Consider the following 23451-nt stretch of genomic DNA (forward strand, 5'->3'; position numbering starts at 1 on the left):
ACACAGGACGGCATCGCTGCCAGCACCTCTCCCTGCCCCGCAGACACTGCTCATACGCACACAGGCCTCCCGGGACACCGCCTTCTGTCTGAACCCCTGGTCTCAGGTGGCTGAATTTCCAAATTTTAATTTCTTTTCCAGCATGGATCCAGATAACGCTAAGAACAAGCGAGCAGACTGACCAACTCTATAGCATTTAGTAAAATTTCTCTAGTGTTTAATTTCAAAAGCTCACACCTCTGGCTGCATGTGTCACTTGCAGGGAAGGAGGCCACCACGGCTTCCTCGCAACGCCCTCTGGGCTGAGTGCATCACCATGTATCTGCTGACTCCCCTTGTCCCATCTTTGAATATCTATTTGAAGGTACCCTGGTCAAAAGTGTCCTGTCATGCCATGATAGAAGCAGATTATATTGAAAGTAGGAAGTCCTTGGTTTGAGTTCTACTTGCTACTGGCACACACAACCTTGGTTAAATTACTTAACAACAAAGCATCGCGACGTCTTCATCTGTAAAACGGGGTGACTGCCCAGCTTCCCAGCCCCTTCCCCTTGTCGCCTTCCTGCTGACAGGCAGGAATGGACTGGTCCACTCCTTGGGTTTCTGCCATCTCCATAATTTATACCTCACCAAGAAAAACACAAGGTTTCGGTTTTAAGATTCTCTCCTTCCACAATAAATTCATTTTCAAATATTCCTTTGAGAAAGCGACACGTTTCTCTGGGATTGATGGGAACGACCTGAATTGTCAGCAGGGAAGCAGGAGGACAGCCGAATGGAGCTTAACCCCCGGTGGCTGACGTCACGGGACCTCGTGGCGCTTCTCTTCCATCGTGACACCTGGCAGGTCACACTCCAGGGACTAGCACTTGTGCGGGTACAATCTGGGGCTTAAAAGAACCAAGAGAAGTCTGGGACTGGTCACAGGTTGTACCCCATCCAGTCTCCTGCACTGACCATCACACAGCTGCTGACGTCGAAGGTTCGCCTCCGCGAGAGGTCAGTAATGCAATCTCTTCCCTTCTTATAGGTTTTCTATTTCTACTTTATTCGATTTTGGTAGTTTGCGCCTTTCCAGGGCTTTGTCCATTTCATCTTAGTTACCTAATTTACTGGTTCAACTGTTTATAGCATTCCTTTACAGTCTTTTATTTCTGCAAGGTCTGTAGAAACGTTCCTTCTTTCATTTCTGATTTTAGTAATTTGAGTCTTCTCTTATTTTTCATTCTAGCCAAATGGCTGTCGATTTTTGTTCTCTTCAATAATCGGTTGTGGTTTTACTGATTTTTCTCACTGATTTCTGTCCTATTCTTTATTATTTCCTTCCTTCTACATGTTTTCGATTTAGTTGTTCTACTTTCCCAACGTCTTAATGTGGAAAGTTAGCTATTAATTTGAAATATTTCTTCTTCTTCTTTTTTGATATGGATGTTTACAACTTTAAATTGTTCCCTAAGGACAGACGGCTTTAAGGACATTCTCTAAGCTTTGGCTTATTGTGTCTTCATTTTCATTTATCTGACAGTATTGACGAAATTCTCTTATGATTTTTCTTTGATCCATTGGGTTATTTAGGAAGTGTTTTGTTTAATTTCTACATATTTGTGAGTGTCCAAAAATTTCTTTCTGTTGTTGATTTCTTTCTAATTTTATTCCATTATGATCAGGGAATATACTCTGCATCATTTCGATCCTTTTATATTTGATATTTGTTTAACGGCTGGATGCTCAATGCTCTTTATATTTTACTACTCAGGAAAGTCAGGAAGAGAGCAGGACTTTTGAGCTGGTCCCAGGGTCTACGTGCAAAGCATTTCTCAGCAGGATTCTGTTACCTGTGAACCTGTCATCTGGGAATTCTCTTGCCTTCTATAATGACCAATGGGAGAGGCGTTCAAATGATCGAAGGGTTAATTAAGGAGAAAAAAACCCCAGAATTTTAAAATTCAAGACGACACTCTGAAATGCTTTCTCTTTCTCCATCTGGAATGTTCCCCAATTTAGACCACTAAGTAAAGGCTTCAAAACTTTAAATACAAGCGAGGTTCTGGAATTTGGGTAGTGCCAGAAAAAAGTTCTAGAATTCATCCATATTTCTCCTCACCGTTCACACACCATCAGTAGGGTACGTAACAGACCAATGGTGCCAGTCGCCATTTTTTTTGGTTCAGGCGCTTTTTCTTTATTTCACATGGGTTATGGGACACCCCTCATCCCAGACCTGCGGCCACATGTCCAGACATCTGAGAGAGGGGGGCCACTCTGGAGACCCCCGGTTGTCACTATTGACCTGTAGGAATGTACAATGCCCTCCCACCCCGGGAGTGGTCCTGAGTCTCAGGCTCCCGTTCTGCCACACGGGGGGCTGGAGTGCCAAGGGTGGCCTCCTCTAGCCCCCCGTATCTAGGACGTGATGTTGAGAGGGGTGACACTCACATTTACTCATTTTATTTTATAAAAAAGAAAAGCTTCAAGTTTCAGACTAGCTAGAAACGGATTAAATGAATGGTATTTTTTCAGATTTTGGCTGTGCCTAAAGGTCCATATGTTCCAGGCTTCATTCTTAAGTCATGATGACACACACACACACACTCACGCACATACATACTCACATACACCCACACACATACACGCACATGCTCACACACACACATACGTACACGCCCACACCCCACACACTCACACATGCCCATACACATGCACACACTCACACACACACACACCCACACACACTCACACCAACATACACCCATACCACACATACACAGTCACACGCACCCACACACCTCCCCCACACACGCTCACACTTACACACACACACACACACACACACACACCATGGAACATGCTTTCATAAAAACATGAGGAATTCCATTTAATTTTAACCCAAAACAAGGCAAAGCTGGTTAAGGTATCTGAGCAAAGAGGACAAATTTAAAATCCAAATGCACTTCCTTACAGATGACTTACTCAATTCGATTGCCAGTAAGATATTTGATATTCTTTTCTGAATCACCCTAATTCAATATGCAGTATAGTGTGTACTGCCTGGAAGAAATTCAAATCATAAATACTACAGAGAAATATCTAGCAGCTTGGAACTGACTTCTCAAGTGGCCAATCCGCGCCGAGAGGCTGCACGAATGTTACATCTGGGGCAGTGTGAGCCGTGGAGCAGACGCGGCCACTTCCCGTCACACCCCCCGTGGTCAGCAGGGTGACAATGGCCGGCTGCAGTCGCAACAGCCGAGCGGACCCGTGATTTCTGCCCCTCCGGCCAATGCCGGGGCCAGGGTCGCTGGTGTGTGTGCGTCGCTGTGCACGAGGCTGGACAGGGCCATCCGCTCCGCGTGCCAGATCCCAGATTCTGCCCGGTTACGGCGGGGCCTGGGATCAGTGTCCGCGGAGCACGGGGCAGGATTCCGGTAAAGAGGGGCTAATGGCCTGCAGCTGGGAAGGTCAAGGAAACTGCCAGCCACTCAACGGAAAAAGGTGAAAGAAAATTAAAGAGAGATCGGGGGGAATCAAGGAACATGTAGGAGAAAAAGACCAACATCTCCGTTGTTCTAAAGGTCGAAGGGTAACCATGACGCGGGAAGGCGCTTCCGCCTCGCCAGGTTCACCAGTGAGTTGCATTCTGGCTTCTTCTATAAAGTATGCGGCACTGGGGGGCGGGCTTGGGCCCCCGCTTCTGGGTTACAGGCTCTGTCTCCTCATCAGCGCCCCCACCTGGGGCAGCCGTTTGTCCACCACGCCCCGCACATCTCCAACCCCAGCCTCGGATTCTACTGATGGATTAATTCTGGTCATCTGAGGTCAACCTCTGCATTTCTTCACTTACCAGCCTAAGCCCGCGAGACTTAAGAAACACTCATAACAACTAGATCACGCTAGGCAATAATTCAAGTTTTATCATTCGAATATGTGTGCATGTACACAGAATATCTGTATATAATATATATACACATATGTACGTTGCGTATGTATATCCATGCATGTGTGTGTGTGTAAGTAAGTAAAAACTAGGATATTTAAGAGTTTTAAAATCTATCAGATCACACACTTCTTTAGCCAAACGATAGGTATTCTTTGAGGAGCCATGGCACTTTATTTTCATGCTTTACTTAGGGAGCGATCACTTCGTAAGTTATATAAATGTCTAATCGCTATACTGTACGCCTGAAACTAATATAGTAGTGAATGTCGGCTGTAATTGAAAAATAAAAAAAATTGAAAAAAGTTTAAAAAATGAATTAAAAAAAGAAAAAAAAAAAGAAACAGTACGAAATCAGGTGGTTCAAAATAAACACACCAACAAACAAAACCGGCCAGGAGGAGGCATCCGGGCATTTGTTATCCAGGCTCTGAGGCGAATTCCAGGTGCTGTCTTCTGTTTTACTAATTTTTTTTTTCCTCTGCTTTTGGAAGTTCCATTCATTCTTTAAGTCTGATCCAGAAGATTTTACGGAGTTGGGAAAGGAACAGAAGGCAGCGGAGAATGGTGAGGAGGGAAAAACATGGTATTTGTCAAGTTACATGGGAGGAAAGACGTGTCTTTCTCACCCCTAAATACCTCGTACCTACAACAGGGCCCGGTGAAGGGGAAAATGCTCCCTAAACACATGTGGAATGAATGGAATTACTGGCGTTGTACTGTGTGCTCAAGGCCATGCTGGACGCTTTTAAGAAGAGTGGCGAACAGGCAATTAAAAGTAACTCGATTTAACGGCGTGCCCTCCTCCGTATAATAAGAATGCATCCCACGGGGTGGTACCATCAGAGCTCGGGCTCGGCTGAGGCTGTAGCTTCAGCATTTCAGTGGGCGAAACCGGAGTGATACCTAAGGCAGAGCCAGCAAACCTATTGCTTAAGGGCCGAGACCGGCCCGAAGACGGTTTTTGTGCAGCCCAGAGGCTGAGAACGGTTTTGACATTTTTAAAAGGGTCATAAAACAAAACAAAGAAAAATAGACATCGGAGACCGCAGGTGGCCTGCAAAGCCAAAAATATTTACTATCTAGCGTTTTACAGAAAACGTTTGCTGACCCTTGTTCTAAGGAGATGCCAGGAATGTGCTTCTGGAGTTACTTTTAGTCTAAAATGTGTTTGGCCTGAACCCGTGTTCGAACCTGAGGACACTACGGGACTCAGCCCCGTCAAGACCCTCTGTGAGCCGCCTCGGGCCACACGCACGCGTGGGGTTCTTTGTTCAAGCTGCACCTCTGTTAACTCACGCTTGCTTACGTGACACTTTTCCTAGGTGTTTTCCTACGTATCGATCAGAGGGCTTCGCGATGGAATCCATCTGGACTCTAGTTAAAACACTCAAAATGCGACCTGATTACTTCTCTTCCGTCTTTCGTTAAATCTGGGGAAGTTTGGGTCATCGTTTCTTCAGTGATTACTTTGTTTCCTTCTTTTCTCCTGCTCCTGTGACTTCAATTACACTCGGATTGGCCTGCTTCTTATTGCACCACAGGTGACCCGGTCTCTGTCATTGTCAACGACCTTTGCTTTCCATCGTCCAGAACGGATAACTACAGTCTTCTATCTTCAAGTTCACTGGTCTTTTTTTCACCATCTCCCATCTGATATTAGACCCACGGAGTGATTTTTTTTTTTTTTTTTAATTTTCAGATATTGTCATTTTCGGACCTAAAATCTGGCTCTTTTTCAAAGTATTTCGTCTTTTCTGCTTAGATTTCCCATGTGCTCGTTGATTATGACCATATTTTTCCTTGTGTCTCCAAGCATCGTTCTAATAGCTGCTTTGAAATTCCTGTCTACTAACCCCAACGTGTCATCTAGAAGTCAGTTTTCATTAACTGCCTTCTCTCATGAGTATGGGTCACATTTTTCTGTTTCTTCGTATGTCTAATAATTTCAGATTGATCCTGAACATTGTGAATGCCATGTTGATTGACAGCGGTGCTGTTCAACAGACATAAAGTGTGAGCCACATATGTAATTTTAATTTTTTACTATCCACATTAAAAAAGAAACAGGTAAAATTTTGATTGTAGTAACACTGTTCTTGACCACTGTATCCAAATATTATTTCAACTTGTAATCAATAATAAACATTAACATATTTTACAATCCCTTCCCATACTAAATCTTTGAAATCTGGTATTTTATATTTACAACACTTCTCTATTTGGACAATCTAGTGGTTAGCACATTGATCGGCACAGCTGTAGAGTATCATTCCAGAAAAACAATGAAGGCGGGCCCAGTACAAGCTCCATCATTATGGAAAGCGAAATCCTGACAGTTTTTAAACTTTACTCCTTGGCGTTCTGCCTTGGTGCCTTGGCCTGCAGAGAGATGAGGGGGCTGCTGATCACCCTGGGCTGCTCTTTCCCATGAAATATGTGTCTCAACTCAATGAAAGCAGCTCTGATTTCATGTTTCATGTATTTGGTTTCTGTGCATAATTAAAAAAATATTTTGATACTAAAAAAAAAAAAAAACATAAATGACTTTAAAATATTATTCTCGAACGGATCCCTAATCATGTCCTTGAACCCATGCTGACCTTTCCTTCTCTTGATTCACCTACCCTACTTTCTAATCACGTCACAAAAGCCAGGCCATCTCTGCTTTCAGGAGAAGAGACGGTGGCCTGTCCGATCTCTGAGTCTACACAGTGGCAAGTCCTTCCTTCTTTGGCCCCGTGTGTGATTGATTGATTGATCGATTGATTGAGCGATCGACTGATGGATTTGTAGGATGGCTGCTCATATTCAAGATGCTCAGGAAGACTTCCTAAAGTGAGCTGTTCCTCAAGGCCTTCAGCCTTAGGGTAGAATTTCATAATTTGCCAAGAAACACGTAAAATCAATGGAACGAGTCTCGCCTTCTCGCTTTCCTGCCCGTCTTTCGTCCCTAACGCATGTTTTACCAGTTCGACAAATCAAAGGACGTTGGCACAAAAACCAAACGCTTTGTGAAATGTTTTGCACCAGGCAAGTGACACAAGTTGAGCTTAAGAACCCCCAAAACTGCCACGTCAAAAGTGCAACCTCTTTACAAAAGGTAAACGTACCTCGACCGGATACACAGAACCACAGAATGAAACCAAGCACCTCAAACCCAGAGCAGAACAGGAGGCTGGGGCGAAATCACACAATGCGACAGAGTCATACAGTTCCATGCAAAAGCCTGCGAAAACGTGACCGGAAATAAGGCGGCTTAACTGGTGAGCACGTTTCCCACAGTTCGTCTTGGCTGATGGCCCAAGAGAATCCACTTCGGACCACGTGAGTACAACATGGCTGTGAAAGGTCTGATGGATCCCAAACAGCGAACAGCAAGACACACACTCACTGGCCTAATTTCAGCGACCGAAACAGGCCGACCGTGAGCACTAGCCAGCGTGCGCTCACTCACTCCCCGGCACTCACTGTGTATGATGAGGGCTATTTTTTTTTCTTTACGAGATGCTCTTAATGGTCTCCTATAAGATACCTTCCAGCTGGGGTCGTACTTTTCCATCCGCGTTCTGGCTCAGTAGCCAGAAATTCAGTATTTTCAGCAAGCATTGCTCACTCAGCAACAACAGGGCGCGGCACGATGCATCACCACCCCCTCTGGCGGGTGCCGCTGCACCCCCATCGGCGGTCCTTACCGTGCCTGGCAAGGGTGTGAGTTGCACCTTCGGACCTGGGGCTCCGGACGGCTGGCTGGAGGGCAGTCACTGTCGTTCACCAGTGTCGTGGTCTTGTTCACGATTCGCGTGCAGGACACGACGCTTCTGCGTTGCCCTGGAAACCAGAACGCGGGAAGCTGAGAGGCCATTGTTGCACGTGCCTGGCCCGGCCCCTCGTCCGTGCTCGCGTAGGAGCGTTCGGGGGCATCCTTTGATCAGTGTGTCACTTATGTGACTGCCGTGATGCCTTATTGGCTGTCAAAGAGTCAAGGAGGGAGAGCCATAACCTTAGTGATGAGGGTGTGTAAGACATGGTAAGAGCAGTAGGAAATGTCTAGAACAGGATTGGAAAGAGGCAACATCTCAGAGCACCTGTGTCCTTATAGCAAGGGATTCACTGAGGCCAAAGTTCTGATTTGGGTCTTTAATTTCCACTGGAGACTGCCGACCTCTTCATCTGTTCGCTTGGTGTTTAAAGCCTGTGGAAGTCCGGCCTCTGTAAATACCCACCCATCAGCCCTCGCGAGAGGTCATGCTGCCTATTATAGAGTCTCCGCTTGCCGGAGAGGAGTGAGAACCAGGGAGGCTGGTCTGGAGGAGACTCGGGGACCTGCGTCCTGCAGGCAAGTGTTTGAGAGCTGGTCTGAGAACTCGTCCAGCCAGCCAGCCGCTACCTATGCCTAAGTATCTATCACCTGCTCCTGGGAACTTCCACTAACCGTTATCCCAGCCAGATGTGACCATTTTCCTGGGTGTTCCCAAAGCACCTGACACACCGCTTGGCCCTGACTTTGTCCAGGAGGCAAATGATTGGGGCTGGGTGGGTGGCCTCTGGAGCCAGGCTGTCTGGGTCCAAGCGTGGCTTGATCATGACCACAGTAAGAGTATTGTCAACCATAAACCACCAAGCTTTTGTGCCTCAGATCCTGCCACCGGGCTGGCTCACTTCGCCTTACTGTGCCTCAGGGTTGAAATGAACTGATACGGAGCAAGTGCTTAGAGCAGAGCCTGACAGGGGTCGACACTTCATGTTAGCTATATTCCTGTTATTACGATTACCATTCAGGAAGTGTGGCAATAAAAGATTAATAGGACGTCAAGTACAGCTATCTGGCTCCCAGCCTCCTTGCTCGGCCCGTCTCCAGGGGGACTGGTCGCGTCGGGCTGACTCGATACTGTGGAGTCCCCGAGCTACGCGGTCAGTGTGACTCCCGCCCACGACCATGGCCGTGCGTTGTACAGAAAGTACGGAGACGGCTGGAGCCAGATCGCCGCTTTGGCTGCAGGTCTGACAACTGCATCGGGGAGCTGGGAGACATCGGTGTCATAAAAGGATGTCGCCGGGCGGGCCAGCAGTGACAGCCGAACGGCACTCCCCCTGCCCCCTGCCGAGGGGAGCCTGCTCGCTGGCCCAGCGGCCCATGCTTAGTTCGCAGGAAGTTGCTGGAGAAGAACAGAACAGAGCAGTCAGGGACGTGGGCGCTGGCTGCACTTGGAGGCTGGAGGGCCGTACGCAGAGGGGCAGCTGAGGGACAGGGGGACAGGTGCAGAGTGAAAGGGTGACAGGGCCGACGGTGGAATCCTGAAGCCACGTCATCTGCCATGTGGCCGCTTAAGAGACTGAGAGCAAACCCTGGTGGCGGTCGCCCAAGACGCAAAGACGCGAGAAGGAAGTCACAGCTGCCTCAGCCAGTGTCTGAGGGGCCCGACCGCATTACCGCTGGAATCCCCGCCTGGCACAAGTGGGACAAGCCACTTAGTGGCACACTCCTTACGTGCCGGACATCTGACTAATGTTCTCATCTCAGCGGACAAGAGCTACACAGGCCTGGGGGTGCGTGGGGCCGGGCCCTGGCTCCGCCCTGCCATCCCACGCTCTGGGCTGGCGCTGCGGAGTCCAAATCATCCTTCCGCCCTAACTCCGTGCCCATCACAACCCTGTGTCCCACCTCCCGTGACCCCACCCTGGGTCCCTTCAAGGCCACAAATTCCACTGGACTGGGGGCTGCTGCAGGCCTTCAGAACAGCTTCCCGTGGCAGCTCCTAAACCGCGCGGTAACGAATGCAGAGCCTTCTGCGCACACTGACTTATGCAGCGTGACAGCCTCTCCCCTGCAGTGGGCCTGAGGGCTGAGCACCCCACTTTAGAGGCGAGGCAATGCAGGTACAGAGAGGGCAACGCATTTGCTCAAACGTGGCAGCGAATCGTGAAGCCAGACTCAACGCTGCAAACGTTCCACCGAACTTATAGGACTTGCCCTCCCACGGGAGCCTGTGCTGGGGTCACTATGGCAAAGAGGAAAGAGCGTATTTGGAGGCAGAAGCATCTTCTCATGTCCCTCCACCAAGTGGCAACAGATGAAGGTCTCCTCTGTTCCTTCCCCGGGTCCCCTGTCACACCTGTGTCGTAGCCGGACATGGGCCAACCCCCCACCGCAGACCAGAGTCAGAGAGCCCCGTGTGGGCACAGCTCCAACGCGCAGGATTCTGGCCGCCGCCGCCCAGGCATTCTGCACAATCTGCAGGGAGATGTGGTTACGCTTCCGTGGAAACGCAGGTTTGGTGGCCAGCCTGTCGCGTGGCTTCGCTCCTCCTCCCCGTGGCGAGGCCCCGCCCCCGAGCCCGCCCCCGAGCCCGGCTCACCTCCGCCGCACTGCACGCTGCACTCCTCCCAGCCGCTGTGGGTCCAGAGGAACAGCGCGTCCTGCGGCTTCTCCGGCTCGCTTTGGTTTTCGGCCGTGTGGTTCACGGGGATGGTGTATTCGTAGTGGATTCCGTAATTCTGGTCGTGAAACAGCAACACCTGCATGGGCAGCGGAAGATGAAGCCATTTCTGAAATCTCACCGTAGCTCGCTGCAGTTGCTGAATGAGCAAGCAGAGCCATGCTTAGGGGGCGGTGGGGTTGGGGACCAGCTCTTTTCCAGGTTGCAAAACAGGGACGGGTGTCATAGATACTGAAGTTGGGACAGGAGTCCATGAGAGTCACCAGCAGGGACTTCTGCTTTTCCCTCTGGAGACAGGACGGGTTCGGAGGAGGAATCTGGGGACACGCAAGGGTGTGGGTTCTAACCGCACTTTATGTGGAGCTGCTCCACGCAGAGGAACGTGCCCACAAACTCGGCCACGACGTTGCCCTCGCAGACAAGGACACCGATATCCTGCTTTTTACCTAGAAGGGCATCGCAGCACGTAGCACCCATCGCTCTACTTCTTTGATAATGAACGTCCCTCTTCCCTGCCCTGGCACCAGTCATTGCTACGTGTAATGCGGGGTCAAAGGCAAACGCTGCCCACCGCGGGGGGACCCATGGACGTCGGCTTGGGAGTCGGAGGATCCATGAGCCTGCCCACTGCAAGGGGGCTAGGAAGAGGAGGATGCCCACGGGGTGGCAGAGACCTGGCTCAGGGCTTAAATCTGGGAGTAAGGGGTGGGATGCCATCCCTCAGCCTGGGGACTGTGGGATCTGAAATCCTGGTGAGTGAGCAGACAGATGGGCCCACTCTTTGGCGATGCGTGTGACAAGCCCTATAAGAACAGAGGTGCTCTGCTGGCTTGATCTCTCTATGCAAAGGGTGCAAATTAATAGCGCAAAACAGGTCCTCACGGGGGAGCTTAAATTGGCTTGGCTGTGGGTCCTCCTGGGTCTAAGTAGCAAGTTCACTTCCAGCCCGGTGAGGGCAGGGAGGGCAGGCCAGCAGAAATTAAAGACGGAATGCGCAGGGCCCATTCTGACTCGGGGAAGGCCAGGTGGAAAGTGTGCCAGAAACGGGAGCAATCTCCCCCCACCCCAATCCCAAGCATCTCCCAGCCTGCGGGGGCTTGGGTATTAGGGTGGGGTGGGGTGCTAAGAGCTGCCCAAAGTGCATAAACATCGAATTCTCCAAGAAACAGACTTGCAGCAACGCGTTTGGAAAAATGCCTCCAATTAAAAAAAACAAAAAAAAAAAACAAAGCTCTTTAAAAGAACTCTTTATTATCTGAGTATGGGAATAAAACTGGTGAATCGAGAGTCCATATGAAACCAATTTAATGCAGTTTTGCAGCCACGAATAATCTGTGTGCATGTGCATAATTGATTTCAAATGCGGGTCCCTGCAGCTCTACGGGTCAGCCTGAGCCTGCAACCAATGCGTCCACCTGGATTGGGGACACTGGAATTCTATTTACAGGCAGAGGGGCACCTCTTGTTTCCAGGTTTAAAAACTTGAAGTAACATTCCTTTTTCGAGAGAGAACAGCGATTAACATTAACGAGGGCTGGGACTTCGGCTGTGACAGCTGCCGCTTCCTCTGAAATTGGTTTATTGGGGCCTGAATGAATCCAGGCTGTGCATTTGCTTTAACGGGCTGACGATTCGCGCTCAGGGTATGAAAGCTTTTCAGAGAGATGGAGAATGTACCCACTTGGCATTTGCTACAGAAAGCGAATGTACGTGCCAACAGGTGGTAATACTGCGGTATGGGTTTCATCTTGTCCTGTGCCTCTTCTTTTAGCTCCTCTGCATAACTGCTTTTAAATCAGAAAAGGAGGACTTGTCCTACTGACATACTAGGAAACGATCTTATCACCGGGGAATGGCTTGGGTACAGGCTCTTGGGCTCAGAAATTGACTTGCGATGCTCTATCTGCAGATTTAGTGGGCCGAGTGTTGCAGTGACAGATTCTGACAGTTTACGTCAGGCACAGAACCCGCTCGCTTTGCTCTCATCAGAAACTGTAACTACCTAGGGCCACCGTGGGTGACGCTGCACTAGGTGCTGGAGTCAGGAGCAGACCTGTCTCCTCAGGAGATTCCTGGGACGTAGCCAAGGAATTCTTTGGGTGTCGCCAAACCTCAAATGGCTGCAGGTTGCTGGAAGCCACAAATTAATGGGGAAAAAGAACTTGCAAGCGGAGACTTTGCCAAGCACTGAGGACAAAATATGCTTTGATGACAGACGCACAAGCTGACACACATCTGTTCTTTGGAGGGAGACACAGAATCGATAATTCTGAGCTATCAGAAGTTAGCCACGAGGACTCCCGGGTCCACAAACAGTGCAGTTCCTATCCCTGGGGATCTCCGATGACATTAAAGGAGGCACAACCGGATGTTTGCGTGGTCTGTGCGGGGTCCTGGTGGGTGCGACACCGGTGTGCAGACCCGGCCTGACCGCACAGGTTCCACGAGCCCCCCGCCCCGAGAGCAAACATCCCCACGGAACCTGGTTCTCCCTCCCGATTCCCCAGTGCTTGTTGCAAGCCAGGTCTGGGGAATCTGCGTGATGTTGGTTTGGAGGGAAACCGTCAACGGCTCCTTGCCAAAAGGTCACATGCAATGCGGATGTGCAAACTTCGGGGCGGATCTATGCCATCTGATGTGAAAACACGGACTGTGAGGGGGGCCAAATGCCTTAGCATCTCCTTCCTGGAGGCGGTTCCTTTTGAAAAAGATGGGAGCTCCGCCAGGGAGATTCTGAAGCATGCCAAAAAAGGGATTAGATAAGATCAAGAGAGAGACTTGGGCTGCAGGTGGCCAGGTAAACCACCAGGAACCAGGTGCATCCGCCTCCTCCACGGGGCCCCAGGGAAGACGTAAACTGGGGGACTCCTTAGAGCCTTAGTCTCAAGACAAATGCAAAAGCATAGCACGTTACCATCAAGTGCAGTGGAGTTTTGGTCGGTCCCTTAGCAGAAATTTTCTCCCACAGGCCCCTCCGGACGTAGCGCACGATTGTGCCCGCGATCTGGAACTCCCCGGGGAGCTGTATCTTCCAGTCGCTGTTGATGGATCTCTTGCTGGAGTCTCTGAGAGCTGGAAAGAAAACGGCACCCATGGAGTCACGGGGACTCGGTCTTTCTTTAAGGGAATCGGGGTGTCCTGAGTGATGAGTCAGAGGCTCCGTCCTCCCCAGGGATAGGAGGGAGGCCTGAAGAGCGAGCGAGCTCACTGTGAGCCGAGAACAAGAGCCTGGCCCACAGGGAGCACACAGCCCCAGACCCACAGGCCACACCGAGAGAATCGTCCTGTCAGCCTGCTGCTTTCAGTGGGGGCTGCCTGTCTCAGCATCGGCTCAGAGTGGGGGTCTGGGGAGACACTGGACGCCAGAGACGACCACAGCCCAGACACGTTCCGCTCACCTCACAGCACAGGGTTTTCTGCTGGATGAATGGATTCTATTTTAATGTGTCTCGGGCTACAAACAGGTTGTGCTGCTTCAGCAAAACTCATCGAATCATTTCAGTTACTGCCCTGGGCAGCCTGACTCCAGCATCTCTTAAGGCTTTGATAACCTTGTGTTAGTAAAGTGAACGTTCCTTCAAGAAATAAGCGTTCGTCTCAGGAAGTACAAACTGCCAGTTATAAAAATAGTCACATGGAATACGGAGTACAGCGTAGGGAATATAGGCAATAATATTATAATAGCTGTGTAGGTGCCAGCTGGGTACTACATTTATTGGGGTGATCCCTTTGATTATAATTATGTAATTACATAAACTATATAAATTATATAAATGTCTGATCACATGTCATACACCTGAAACTAATATATTATATGTCAACTGTACTTGAAAAAGAAATTAATTAAAAACAAACAAAAAGAAGTAAGCGTTATTCTATTCAATATGAGAGTCCAGGAAGCTGCCCACAGACGTGGCGGTGATGCTTGGCTGGGTGGGGTCCGAGTGTGGGGGCTGCCACAGCCCAGTCCCTGGGCCTCGGGTGTGACCTTGGCTTACTCGCTCCTCCACTCGGTACAAAAGGTGTTGGGAGAGGCAAGGACTCAACGTTTCGCCGAGTGGCCATAAGCAAAAATCTGATTTTTCATACGAGCCACGTACTTCCTATTATCCGAGTGCTCACCAGTGACTCTTTAGGTCTCATCACTTGAAGGCATGTCATTCCCAGGAGCAGAGCACTCTGCAGAGAAATTGTTATTTCTGTTTTGCTACGTTATTTAGGAAAAAAAAAAAAAACAAACTAGAACCTACTCTGGCACTTAGGAGAAGGTGACGAATGACGAGGTGACAGTCTTTACGTCCCTCCAGAAAATGAACCTCCTAGCACACCCTCACGCCACCCCCACGGCAAGTGAAGCTGGAACCCCCTACGCCCCAAACGCTCACAGTGACTCCGGAAACCTGATCAGCCCACACGCAGCGAGATCGGGTTCGAGTCCATTCTCTACTCGCTGCTTCCCGAGGCCAGCAATCAAGTGGCCGCATTTAATACCGATTTTGGACAATGAGAGGTGAAACCAAAAAGGGGTTTTGGTTAACTTTCAATTTGTGAGCCCCAGGCTGGGTTAAGATCCAGGGGGGCCGGTCCTGGTCAGGCCACAAGCAGCTGGGGGATTGCTGGGCCTCTGCTCCCTTGTCTCTAGGACAGTGTGGTCCCAGGGCTCGCCCCTGCCCAGCCGGGCTCTGAGGGGGACGCACACCCGGGACTCCTGGCTTACAGGAAGTGCCGAGAGCGAGCTGGAGAAGCAGGAAGGGCTGCCTTCCAGCGGAGCCACTTCTTGTGGGGTTCAGACCCAGGGCGGTGCACACTGAGCGGCTGCGGACCGCAGTATGACATCTCCGCCGCTGGATTCCCCACATTTCCCTTCAAGAAATGCTACCCGCTGTAAGAACTTCCCGGATACTCATGATCGCTGCTTTTTCTCGTCTCTGCTGCCACTGGCAAGCCACCGTTTAAGGGGAACGGTGTCCGCTTTTGCTCCTTCCTACACTTCTGCCTGTTTCATCTTCCCCAAACTCTCTAAAGTAAAGGGTTACTGCCGGCCCTCTGTATCCACGGGTTTTATATCCGCGGATTCAACCAACCGTGGACCAAAAACAGTATTTGTGACACACAAATGGGAATCCACGGATGTGGGGGGCTGACTATGCACGTTCCATGCCATTCCGGAAAAGAGACTTGAGCGTCAGCGGATTTTGGTACCTGCGGTCCTGGAACTAAGCCCCCCGCAAATACCGGGGGATGACTGCATTTGCCTCTTCTCACAGATGAGGAAAAGGGGGCGCAGAGAGGTTAAGGAACCATCTGAAGTCACACAGCTATTGTGGAGTGGAGACCTGAACCTAAACAGACAAAGCTCACTACTTTCATCACCCCGATTTTGAATCCCACGTTCCTAGGTTATAGCATCAGGACAGAATTCTATGGCAAATGCTGATATGTGCAGATATCATATTTGGTCTTGAAGAGAACAGACTCCAGGCTCTAATCACTATAGGCTCTCATCTTCTATATACTTTTATAGAAAGAACTAATCTTATAGATTTTCGAAGCTTCTAGTGAACTAATAACTTAAAATACAGTTGGTTACACCAATTATTGGTGAATCTAAGTGGACGCTTGCACCCCAGGACCCTTACCAACCAACATAAGCTTCAGACCCCAAGCTCCGGAAGGCCTGGCACACTACGCATGCCTCACACTGGCTCCTGGCCTCTGCTCCCCACTCAGCCCTGTTAGTGTATTTCCCCGGCCCTTTTTGAAAAGTCCTTTAAAGTGACTTATTGAATTATAAACTGAAAACCACCTACTTCCAGCCAGAAGTCAAACATCTGAGAGGTCAGGAGTAGGAAGGACAGGAAAAGGTGCAGGAGGGAGCACCTGGAGATTATCAAACCGTTTGCAGAGACGCTGTGCAGCAATGTGGGGACCGGCCTGGGGAGCCCCATGGCTGTGGGTGAGACACAGAGGACTGATGCAGAACCCGCTGGGGTCTGGGGCGTGCCACCCTGGACCCCAGAGCAGGGGTCTTGCTGGTCAGCTGGCAGGGGTGCTGGGTGGGCTGCAGGCTGGGTCACGGAGGTCACGGAGGAGTGAGTGAGCTCAGGGAACAAGGGACGGGAGCGGGAGAGGCCGGCTACCCCAGAGCGCCCGATAGGGGAGGAACACACGAGCGCGCGCAGTGCTGGCGTCCAGCACTCTGGGGACAGAAGCCTCGCTTTACAGCGCTGTCGTTGCCCAAGGAGTCAATGTCCCCACCATGGCGGATTTCAAGTTATCCACGTGAGCTCGGTGAAGGCCGAGCTGGGAAGAGACGGGAAGAAACCGCTCCCCCAGGGCACGCCCCGCTGCCAGGGCGCTCTGAGTTCTCGAGGCGCCTGGCTTTGCTTCAAGGTCCTGGTCTGGAGCTGCTGAGCTGGGGAAATGTCACAGTCATAGCTTTGGGTGGGTGGAAGATAGGGGAGCTCTTAAGGCCCAGTAATAAACTTCGCCTGCCCAGGCTCTGCCTGTGGCCATCGCCACAGAGGCCGCACGCTTCCCCGCACTGCAAAAGCAGCTTTTCAACTGTCCCCGGTCCCCCGCTGAGAGCCGGGACCTCCTCCTCACGGCAGTTTGACCATGAGGACGATCCCTCACGCGTTTTGCAGTGGGAGGACACGCAGAGGCAGCCGAACGTCGAAGGCCGGCAGTTCCACGAAGTACGGGGAGCACGTCGAGCCTGGCTTCGGTGTGCGTGTCTGGTCCGTGCCTCTCTGCTAAAATCGGAATTTGACGCCTGACGATCCTTCAAAAGGGCGACACTTCAGCCTCAGAGGTTCAGCTGGAACATCGAGATCGTCAACAGCAGCGGGTAAACGGGTCCAGTGCAGACTCTGCTGATAAAACCACCTTGTACGACCCTGCCAGCTCTAGACAGCAAGAATGCAGATGACCTCCTGGCCCGTCTGTGGCAGTCCCTGCCTCCGAGCCAGAGCCAGAGCCAGTGAGGAGGGGGCCCCGGGGCCCCGGGTGGCCACGAGTCCTTTCCAAGGCCCTGTACGTGACATTGCATTCTTTTCTTAGAGAAGGCCCCGGAATTAAATGCATTTTGGGCCTCACGAGTCCCCATCCCTCTCAGTCCCTGGGCGCCGGGGGGTACACGCAAGCTCATTCCTCTGTAAGCATTGTGAGACTCGTCCGCATGCGAAACGAGGATTTTTAGACCTAGAAACTCAACTAGGGCTATTGAGATCATCGCAAAGGCTTTGACCTGATTCCCTCTGCGATGTCTGACATTCTGATCTGCTGAGGACAATTCTACTTGCTGGCTCTGCCTGGGTCGAGAGATCGGACGTTTTAAAGTGCTGTCCGAAATATAACAGTGCTTTTGCGTATGCTGCTGAGAAGCCATTAGAAGCCTCTCGATGGCTGCAGAGACTCCTGCAGAGACGAAGGTGGGTACCTGCTCTCCCTTGCTACGCGACTGCAGACAAGACGTCCTTAATGACCCAAAACGAGAGGTCACGTGACAGACATCTGTTTTTATCCCAGGCTATTTTTGCTCCCCGCGGATGTTTGCACATTGTCCCCAGACTTCTGGGCACTGTGGGAAAAGGCCGTGAGCCACCCCGGAGAGCGAGAGCCGGGCACTGCTCCTCTCCAGGGCTGGCTGGAGGCCGACGCCCGGCCCTGTCCGCAGGCCCGCCTCCCGCCCGGCACTGTGCAGAAGCGGGTTCGTTGTGTCTCCTCCCTCCTGGATTCCACTGGAATACTTGACCCACAGTCAACCTACTTCTAATCCTGGCGCTGAGTCAGCTCCTTTTCTATCCACTCGGAGTTCTGCCAGCTCTGTCCTGAGCCGCGGATGCAAACTGCTGAGGCATTTCCTGTTCCAGGTGCTTTCGAGCAGAAAACCAGGCAGCGTGGGCTGGAGGGAGGCGGGGTGAAATGCTTCAGAAACTGCTCCCAGCAAATGTGAAGAGTCGTTCAGAGTGACACGGGGTTGGCTGCCAAAGCACCCAGACCCGAGTGCAAACGAGGCTCTGAACTCACTTTACGTGGACCACCTCTGAGGGTGCCCGTGTGCACACACCGGGCGCTGGGGTACTGGGGTTGCTGGCCGACGAGATAGGGGACCGGGGCTGGCTGCGACCTCCCATGGCGGTCCTGTGCGTCTGGGGAGCTGAGAAGTCGTCCGGAGACACTGAACCCCTCTCTTCTCTCTCCTTGGGGTGGAGGTTTGCTTCTGTGAAGCCCGCACAGGAAGTAGCAGCAATGGGTGGGATTAACGTGTGTCGTCCAATGAAAGGCCGTCCCCATCTGTCAATCTCTGACCACGCTGGACTACCTCAGAGCACGTGGGGGAGGCTCTGCGAACTGCGGCCAAGCCAGACAAAGTGAGGAGCTTGGATGAGTGACCGAACCCCCTGGGCCTCAGTTTCCCCTTGGAGAAGTGGGCACAGCAATACTGTGCAGTACATTTGGGGGGCCGAGGTCAGGTCTGCAAGGCATTCCCCTAAGACAGGCGGATGAGGATTATCTTAGCGCCCGCATTTCCTAACTCTTACATAACAGGATGGCCGTCTTCGTCACAGACTTGCCCAGTCGTGGTTTGTTTTGTGTCTGTCTCGTTAGACTTTGGGCTTCTCAAGTAGAGATCGTTTCAAAGAAGGACTGAGATACTTTAGTGCAGTCTGCAAAGGCAAACATGTGCACGAAGACATAATTTTTCAAAGTCAATGACGACAGTTGAAATAAAAGCGTTTCATGAGTAACTTCGTTCTAGCCCCAAACACTTAATTCTCAAGATAGAAGCGAGCGATCACATCTTACATATCTTTGAAAATCTCAAACAGCACCTTGCAACATAGGCTGACAGATTACAGCATAAGGAAGCTCAGGAGAGGGTTACCTGGGTACGGTATCAGTCACCACGGTTCAAAATCTAACCCAACTCGGGAACATGGGAGCCGGGCTGGCGGGAGGACACGGGTAACAGCGTGTCCCATCCCAGGGAACTAAAGCAGACGCAGCCGCTGGGCACCCCGCTGGCCACGCGACAGCACCTAACTACCCTGGTGTGGGCTACCAGGCTGACCTTCGCGGGGGGCAGTGGGGAGGCTGGGAGTTGAGCTTAGGGTTCACTCAGCGGGTCCTGTGGCTAAGAAGGGGCGTAACAGAGCAATCCCTCTTAGGCGTAAAGCATGGTTCTGTTGAAGGCGACGAAGACCAGTCTGCAATGGAAGCCCGCCCTTCGGTACACAGACACGGTGTCGGCGTCTAAACTCAACGGAGCTGACCACTGGGAATTTGGGGCACACAGTACTTAGTGAAAAATCAGTGTTTCTTGGAATTCCATTAGATTTAGGGCTGTTACTCTTTTTCCAGCTAAAGAGTCACCCCCAAAGCCACCAGCAGCCTACAGGTGCTCCCTGTAAGTTGGGTGAGCACCCACCTGCCCGGGCTAAGGCTGCTGTGAGCTATCCCGGGGTCAGTCTGGGGGACTTATGCTACCCCAGGTCCTCACAACTCCGTTCACTCTTCTGCCACCTTCCTTCCTGTCCAAAGGTGCTGCTCCCCACTGGTCCCCCTCCTTTCTCTCGCTCCCCCGCCTTGGGGGTGGCGGCACGTTAGTCCAATATGATGGCAGCTGTCACACTCTGCTCTGATTCTTAGAGCGTCGCACCTAAAATACAAGGATAAAACCAACGATCCGGGACGACGATGCCGAACCCAATGGCCGGCCTCATCGTCCACGTCAGTTCTCAGAACATGAACCGTGAGTCAAATGATCATCGTTTTACCCAGAAAACTGTGGGCGGGTTTGTCTTCCACCACGCGAATCCTCCGAGCCCCGGCGGGAATGATAGCAGCTTCGATGTAACCTGTAGCAACAAATAACACACAGGTGAACCACACCTGCACCCTCGATCAGAGCCCCAGGCAGCCTTGGCCACCCAAGTCCCCTCTGCCACATCCCCACGGTGATTTCGGAGCCTGCAGGCTGGTACAGCTTTGAGCGATCAAGATGGTCAACTGAGAAAAAGCATCCATCTGCGGCCAGAATCTCTCAGAATCACAGGCCATCTGCATGTGTTCTAGGTTCAACTGCATCCCCCCAAATTTATAGGTTGCAGTCCTAACCCCCTGGGACCTGATTTGGAAATGACGATTAGTAAAGATGAGGCCGCGCTGGAGTTGGGGGGGGGGAACCCTAATCCACCGTGACTGGTGTTCTTATGGAAAGGGGAAATTTGAACCTAGAAAGCACGGAGAATAAAAAAAAAGGAAGCAGATATCGGGGTGATGCATCTATAAGCCAGGGCAAGCCAAAGACGACCAGCAAACCACCGCGAGCCAGGAGAGAGGCCTGGGACGGGTCCCTTCTCCCCGCCTCCGGAAGGAGCCAGCCCTGCCGACAACCTGACCTTGGAGCTGTGAGACGTAACCGTCTGTTGCTCACATCGCCCGCGTGCAGGACTCGGTAACTGGGACAGCCTGGGACCTTGGGAGCGCGGGCACAGAGTGACACCTCTGGACACGTCACCTACTGGAGGTTCCCTCTCTTCGCTGTGCTCTGACATTTCTCCGAATACCCACCGGTGACAGCAGGACCTCAGCAACTTGCCCTCTGACGGAGGGACAGCCTTACGCACTGCATGCCACGTCTGCCTCCACTGGGGTCACCCCCTGCCCATGCTCTGACCCCAAATGTGCCCAGGACAGCAGGTGGTTGTTAAGGTTCGGGGAGGAAATGACCGAGGCCGCGATGGAGGAAGTCAGCACCGGGCCAGCTGGGCGACCTTATCATTGAAGGAGCCCTGCACGCTGCCGAAATTCTGAAACGCAGGCTGGTGATCATTTGTTTTTCATTTTCATTTGGGTTTTGGACAAGGCTAATGAGTTTGCTTCAGCAATTTAGATGCCGATCTCTAATTAAATTATGAATTGTACCCCTGGGATTCCCCAATGTAGTCAACAGAATCAGGAGGAGAGCTGCAAAAATGAGAGATTTCTGGGCCCAACTATGTAGAGATTCCGGAAATATCTATTTTGAGGGGTTTAACTGCTTATTTGATTACAGTGAAAATGGCTTGTTATTATAAAAAATAATGTACGATAACTCAAACGACGTAAGGGAGAAAGCCCAAATCAACCTATTCCGCACTGCACTGAGAAAATTATTCCGGAGGAAGTAATATTTTGGTGACCAGCTTTTTAAGCATCTCTTCAGGGTATAAACATACTCGCGTCATCTTACAGGAATAGGATGGTACACGTGGTTTTAAAAGATCAGGGACACCTTTAGAATAGTGAAGACTCTGGCCAAGCAATATGCGCTCAAGGTACAAAACTCAAAAGTTATAATAGGATATAGTTGAAAATACATTGATCTCATAGGACATATCCTACAGTTGTCTACCTTTCGAACACTCTTATCATTTATAATCCTTTGTATACTTTGGCTGGATTTCCACATAGGTAAATGGATATTAGTGTGGAGAATTCAGAGGCCAATCTGATGCTTTCCTAATAAAAGGCTGCCTAAAATTTGGATCGGATGCTCAGAAGATTCTTAGGTTTGTATTAATAATTTCGTAGTTTCGTATTGATGCTTCCTGGGACATAGGGCTATTATATCATTATTACACTTAAATATACTTTTCTGATCTATTCGTTTGGTTTTCTTTTTCAGGGATTCTAACTTATTTACGTTCGGTCTCCATTCTCTCTCACAGTGCCCATTTAATCTCTCCTCTTTTTGATCCTTTGTTCATTTCCATTTTGCAAAGGATTAGTATTTCCTTCCTCCTCATTTCCCCTCAGCTCCGCTAAGTCCTGTTGCATCTCTGTGGCTTCATCGTATCGTCGCATCTGCCTTGAGGTCCTACAGCTCAGCTATGGGTTCTGGCCTTATGGAGTGTTGGGAATTTATGCCAGTAACATCAGCTCACAGTTTCGCTCTAGGAATGCTTCTCTACTTAAAAAGTGTGACGCCACACACACACACACACACACACACACACAGTCTCCTTTTAGGATTATAGGACTAGGTTTCTCTTAGAGAAATCCATTCCTTCTGAGGGAGTCTGATATAGTAATGTGTCCAAAACAGAGACAAAAATCGTTCAGGGTCGATATGACTAAAACCTTTTTCGGAGGAATCTCCATTCAAATCACCAAACGGAAGAGTTTTGGAAAAGGATCTGCCTGGGGAGCTGGATTATTCTCTGAAAGAAGCCACTGTCACGTGGAGTCTTCCTGTTTTCTGACAAACAAACCTTGGTGTCAGCATCGCAGGCTGCAGAACCTGAGGCAATGGACAGGGCCAGCCTTGGAGGTCCAGATTCACGTTCCGCACCCCTCAGCAAGCGAGTCACAGTTGCCACCAATGCACGGTCACCACTCCTAGTTTTAAGCTTCACTTTGGCACAAGTAGCGACATTGAAAAGGCATCTGTGTTCTCTCCTTTCTCACGTACCCTGGGGTGCAGAGGTCGACGAGCAGTGACGAGCTCAGGGCAGATGCACAAGTCAGGGGGAGCTCATCCTCAGGTGACCTCTGAGCACTGAGGCAGGGGCGTTGTTGCCGTGTATAGGCTCTGGTAAACTTTCTTCATGGAAATGGGGGAGACCAAGAAAACAGTAACCCGTCTCCTGAAAGGCAGGTCCTCTGTTCACGAACCAGTAAACCATCTCTAACTCACTGTTCTCTTTCCGGTGGCCCCTGTTCTGACTCAGAGCTCAGAAGCCCCCCAAGGATTGGTGTAAAGAGCAACCAGGAAGCACAAGAGTCCCATCACCAAACCCAGAGGCGGCTCGTCGTCCCTCAGACCAGATGTCACCCGATGCAGACACCAGACACCATCATGTTGATCGGACATGAACTAATTAAAGAGGAGATTTACTCTTAAGAATTCATAAGACAGAGTCATGTTTTAGGTAAGCTAGCAAGACGTTATCTTGGAAATAATTTCCCATTCTAGTCTCTGCCATTAAGCTGAGATATCCAGTTAGAGGGACACGATTTGGTTTCATGAGGAAGCCACGGATAAAATTCAATGCCTTTGCCATTGTTCTAGAATGTGCCATTTTTGCC

The 23451-nt window shown here is 50.6% G+C and overlaps 1 protein-coding gene across 1 annotated transcript in view; it reads right to left on the minus strand.

Annotated features, from left to right (window-relative positions):
• Positions 1–23451, minus strand: part of LOC105290274 (A disintegrin and metalloproteinase with thrombospondin motifs 17-like) — a 193846-nt gene that overhangs the window by 4552 nt on the left and 165843 nt on the right. Inside the window, exons 16-19 of the mRNA XM_023529013.1 lie at positions 20157–20237; positions 13289–13446; positions 10294–10453; positions 7630–7765 (exon numbers count right to left, since the gene is read on the minus strand). Coding sequence (XP_023384781.1) covers positions 7630–7765; positions 10294–10453; positions 13289–13446; positions 20157–20237 — 535 coding nt within the window. The remainder of the gene's footprint in view (positions 1–7629; positions 7766–10293; positions 10454–13288; positions 13447–20156; positions 20238–23451) is intronic.

Source organism: Pteropus vampyrus, unplaced genomic scaffold (assembly GCF_000151845.1).
Source record: "Pteropus vampyrus isolate Shadow unplaced genomic scaffold, Pvam_2.0 Scaffold34, whole genome shotgun sequence".
NCBI lineage: Eukaryota > Metazoa > Chordata > Mammalia > Chiroptera > Pteropodidae > Pteropus > Pteropus vampyrus.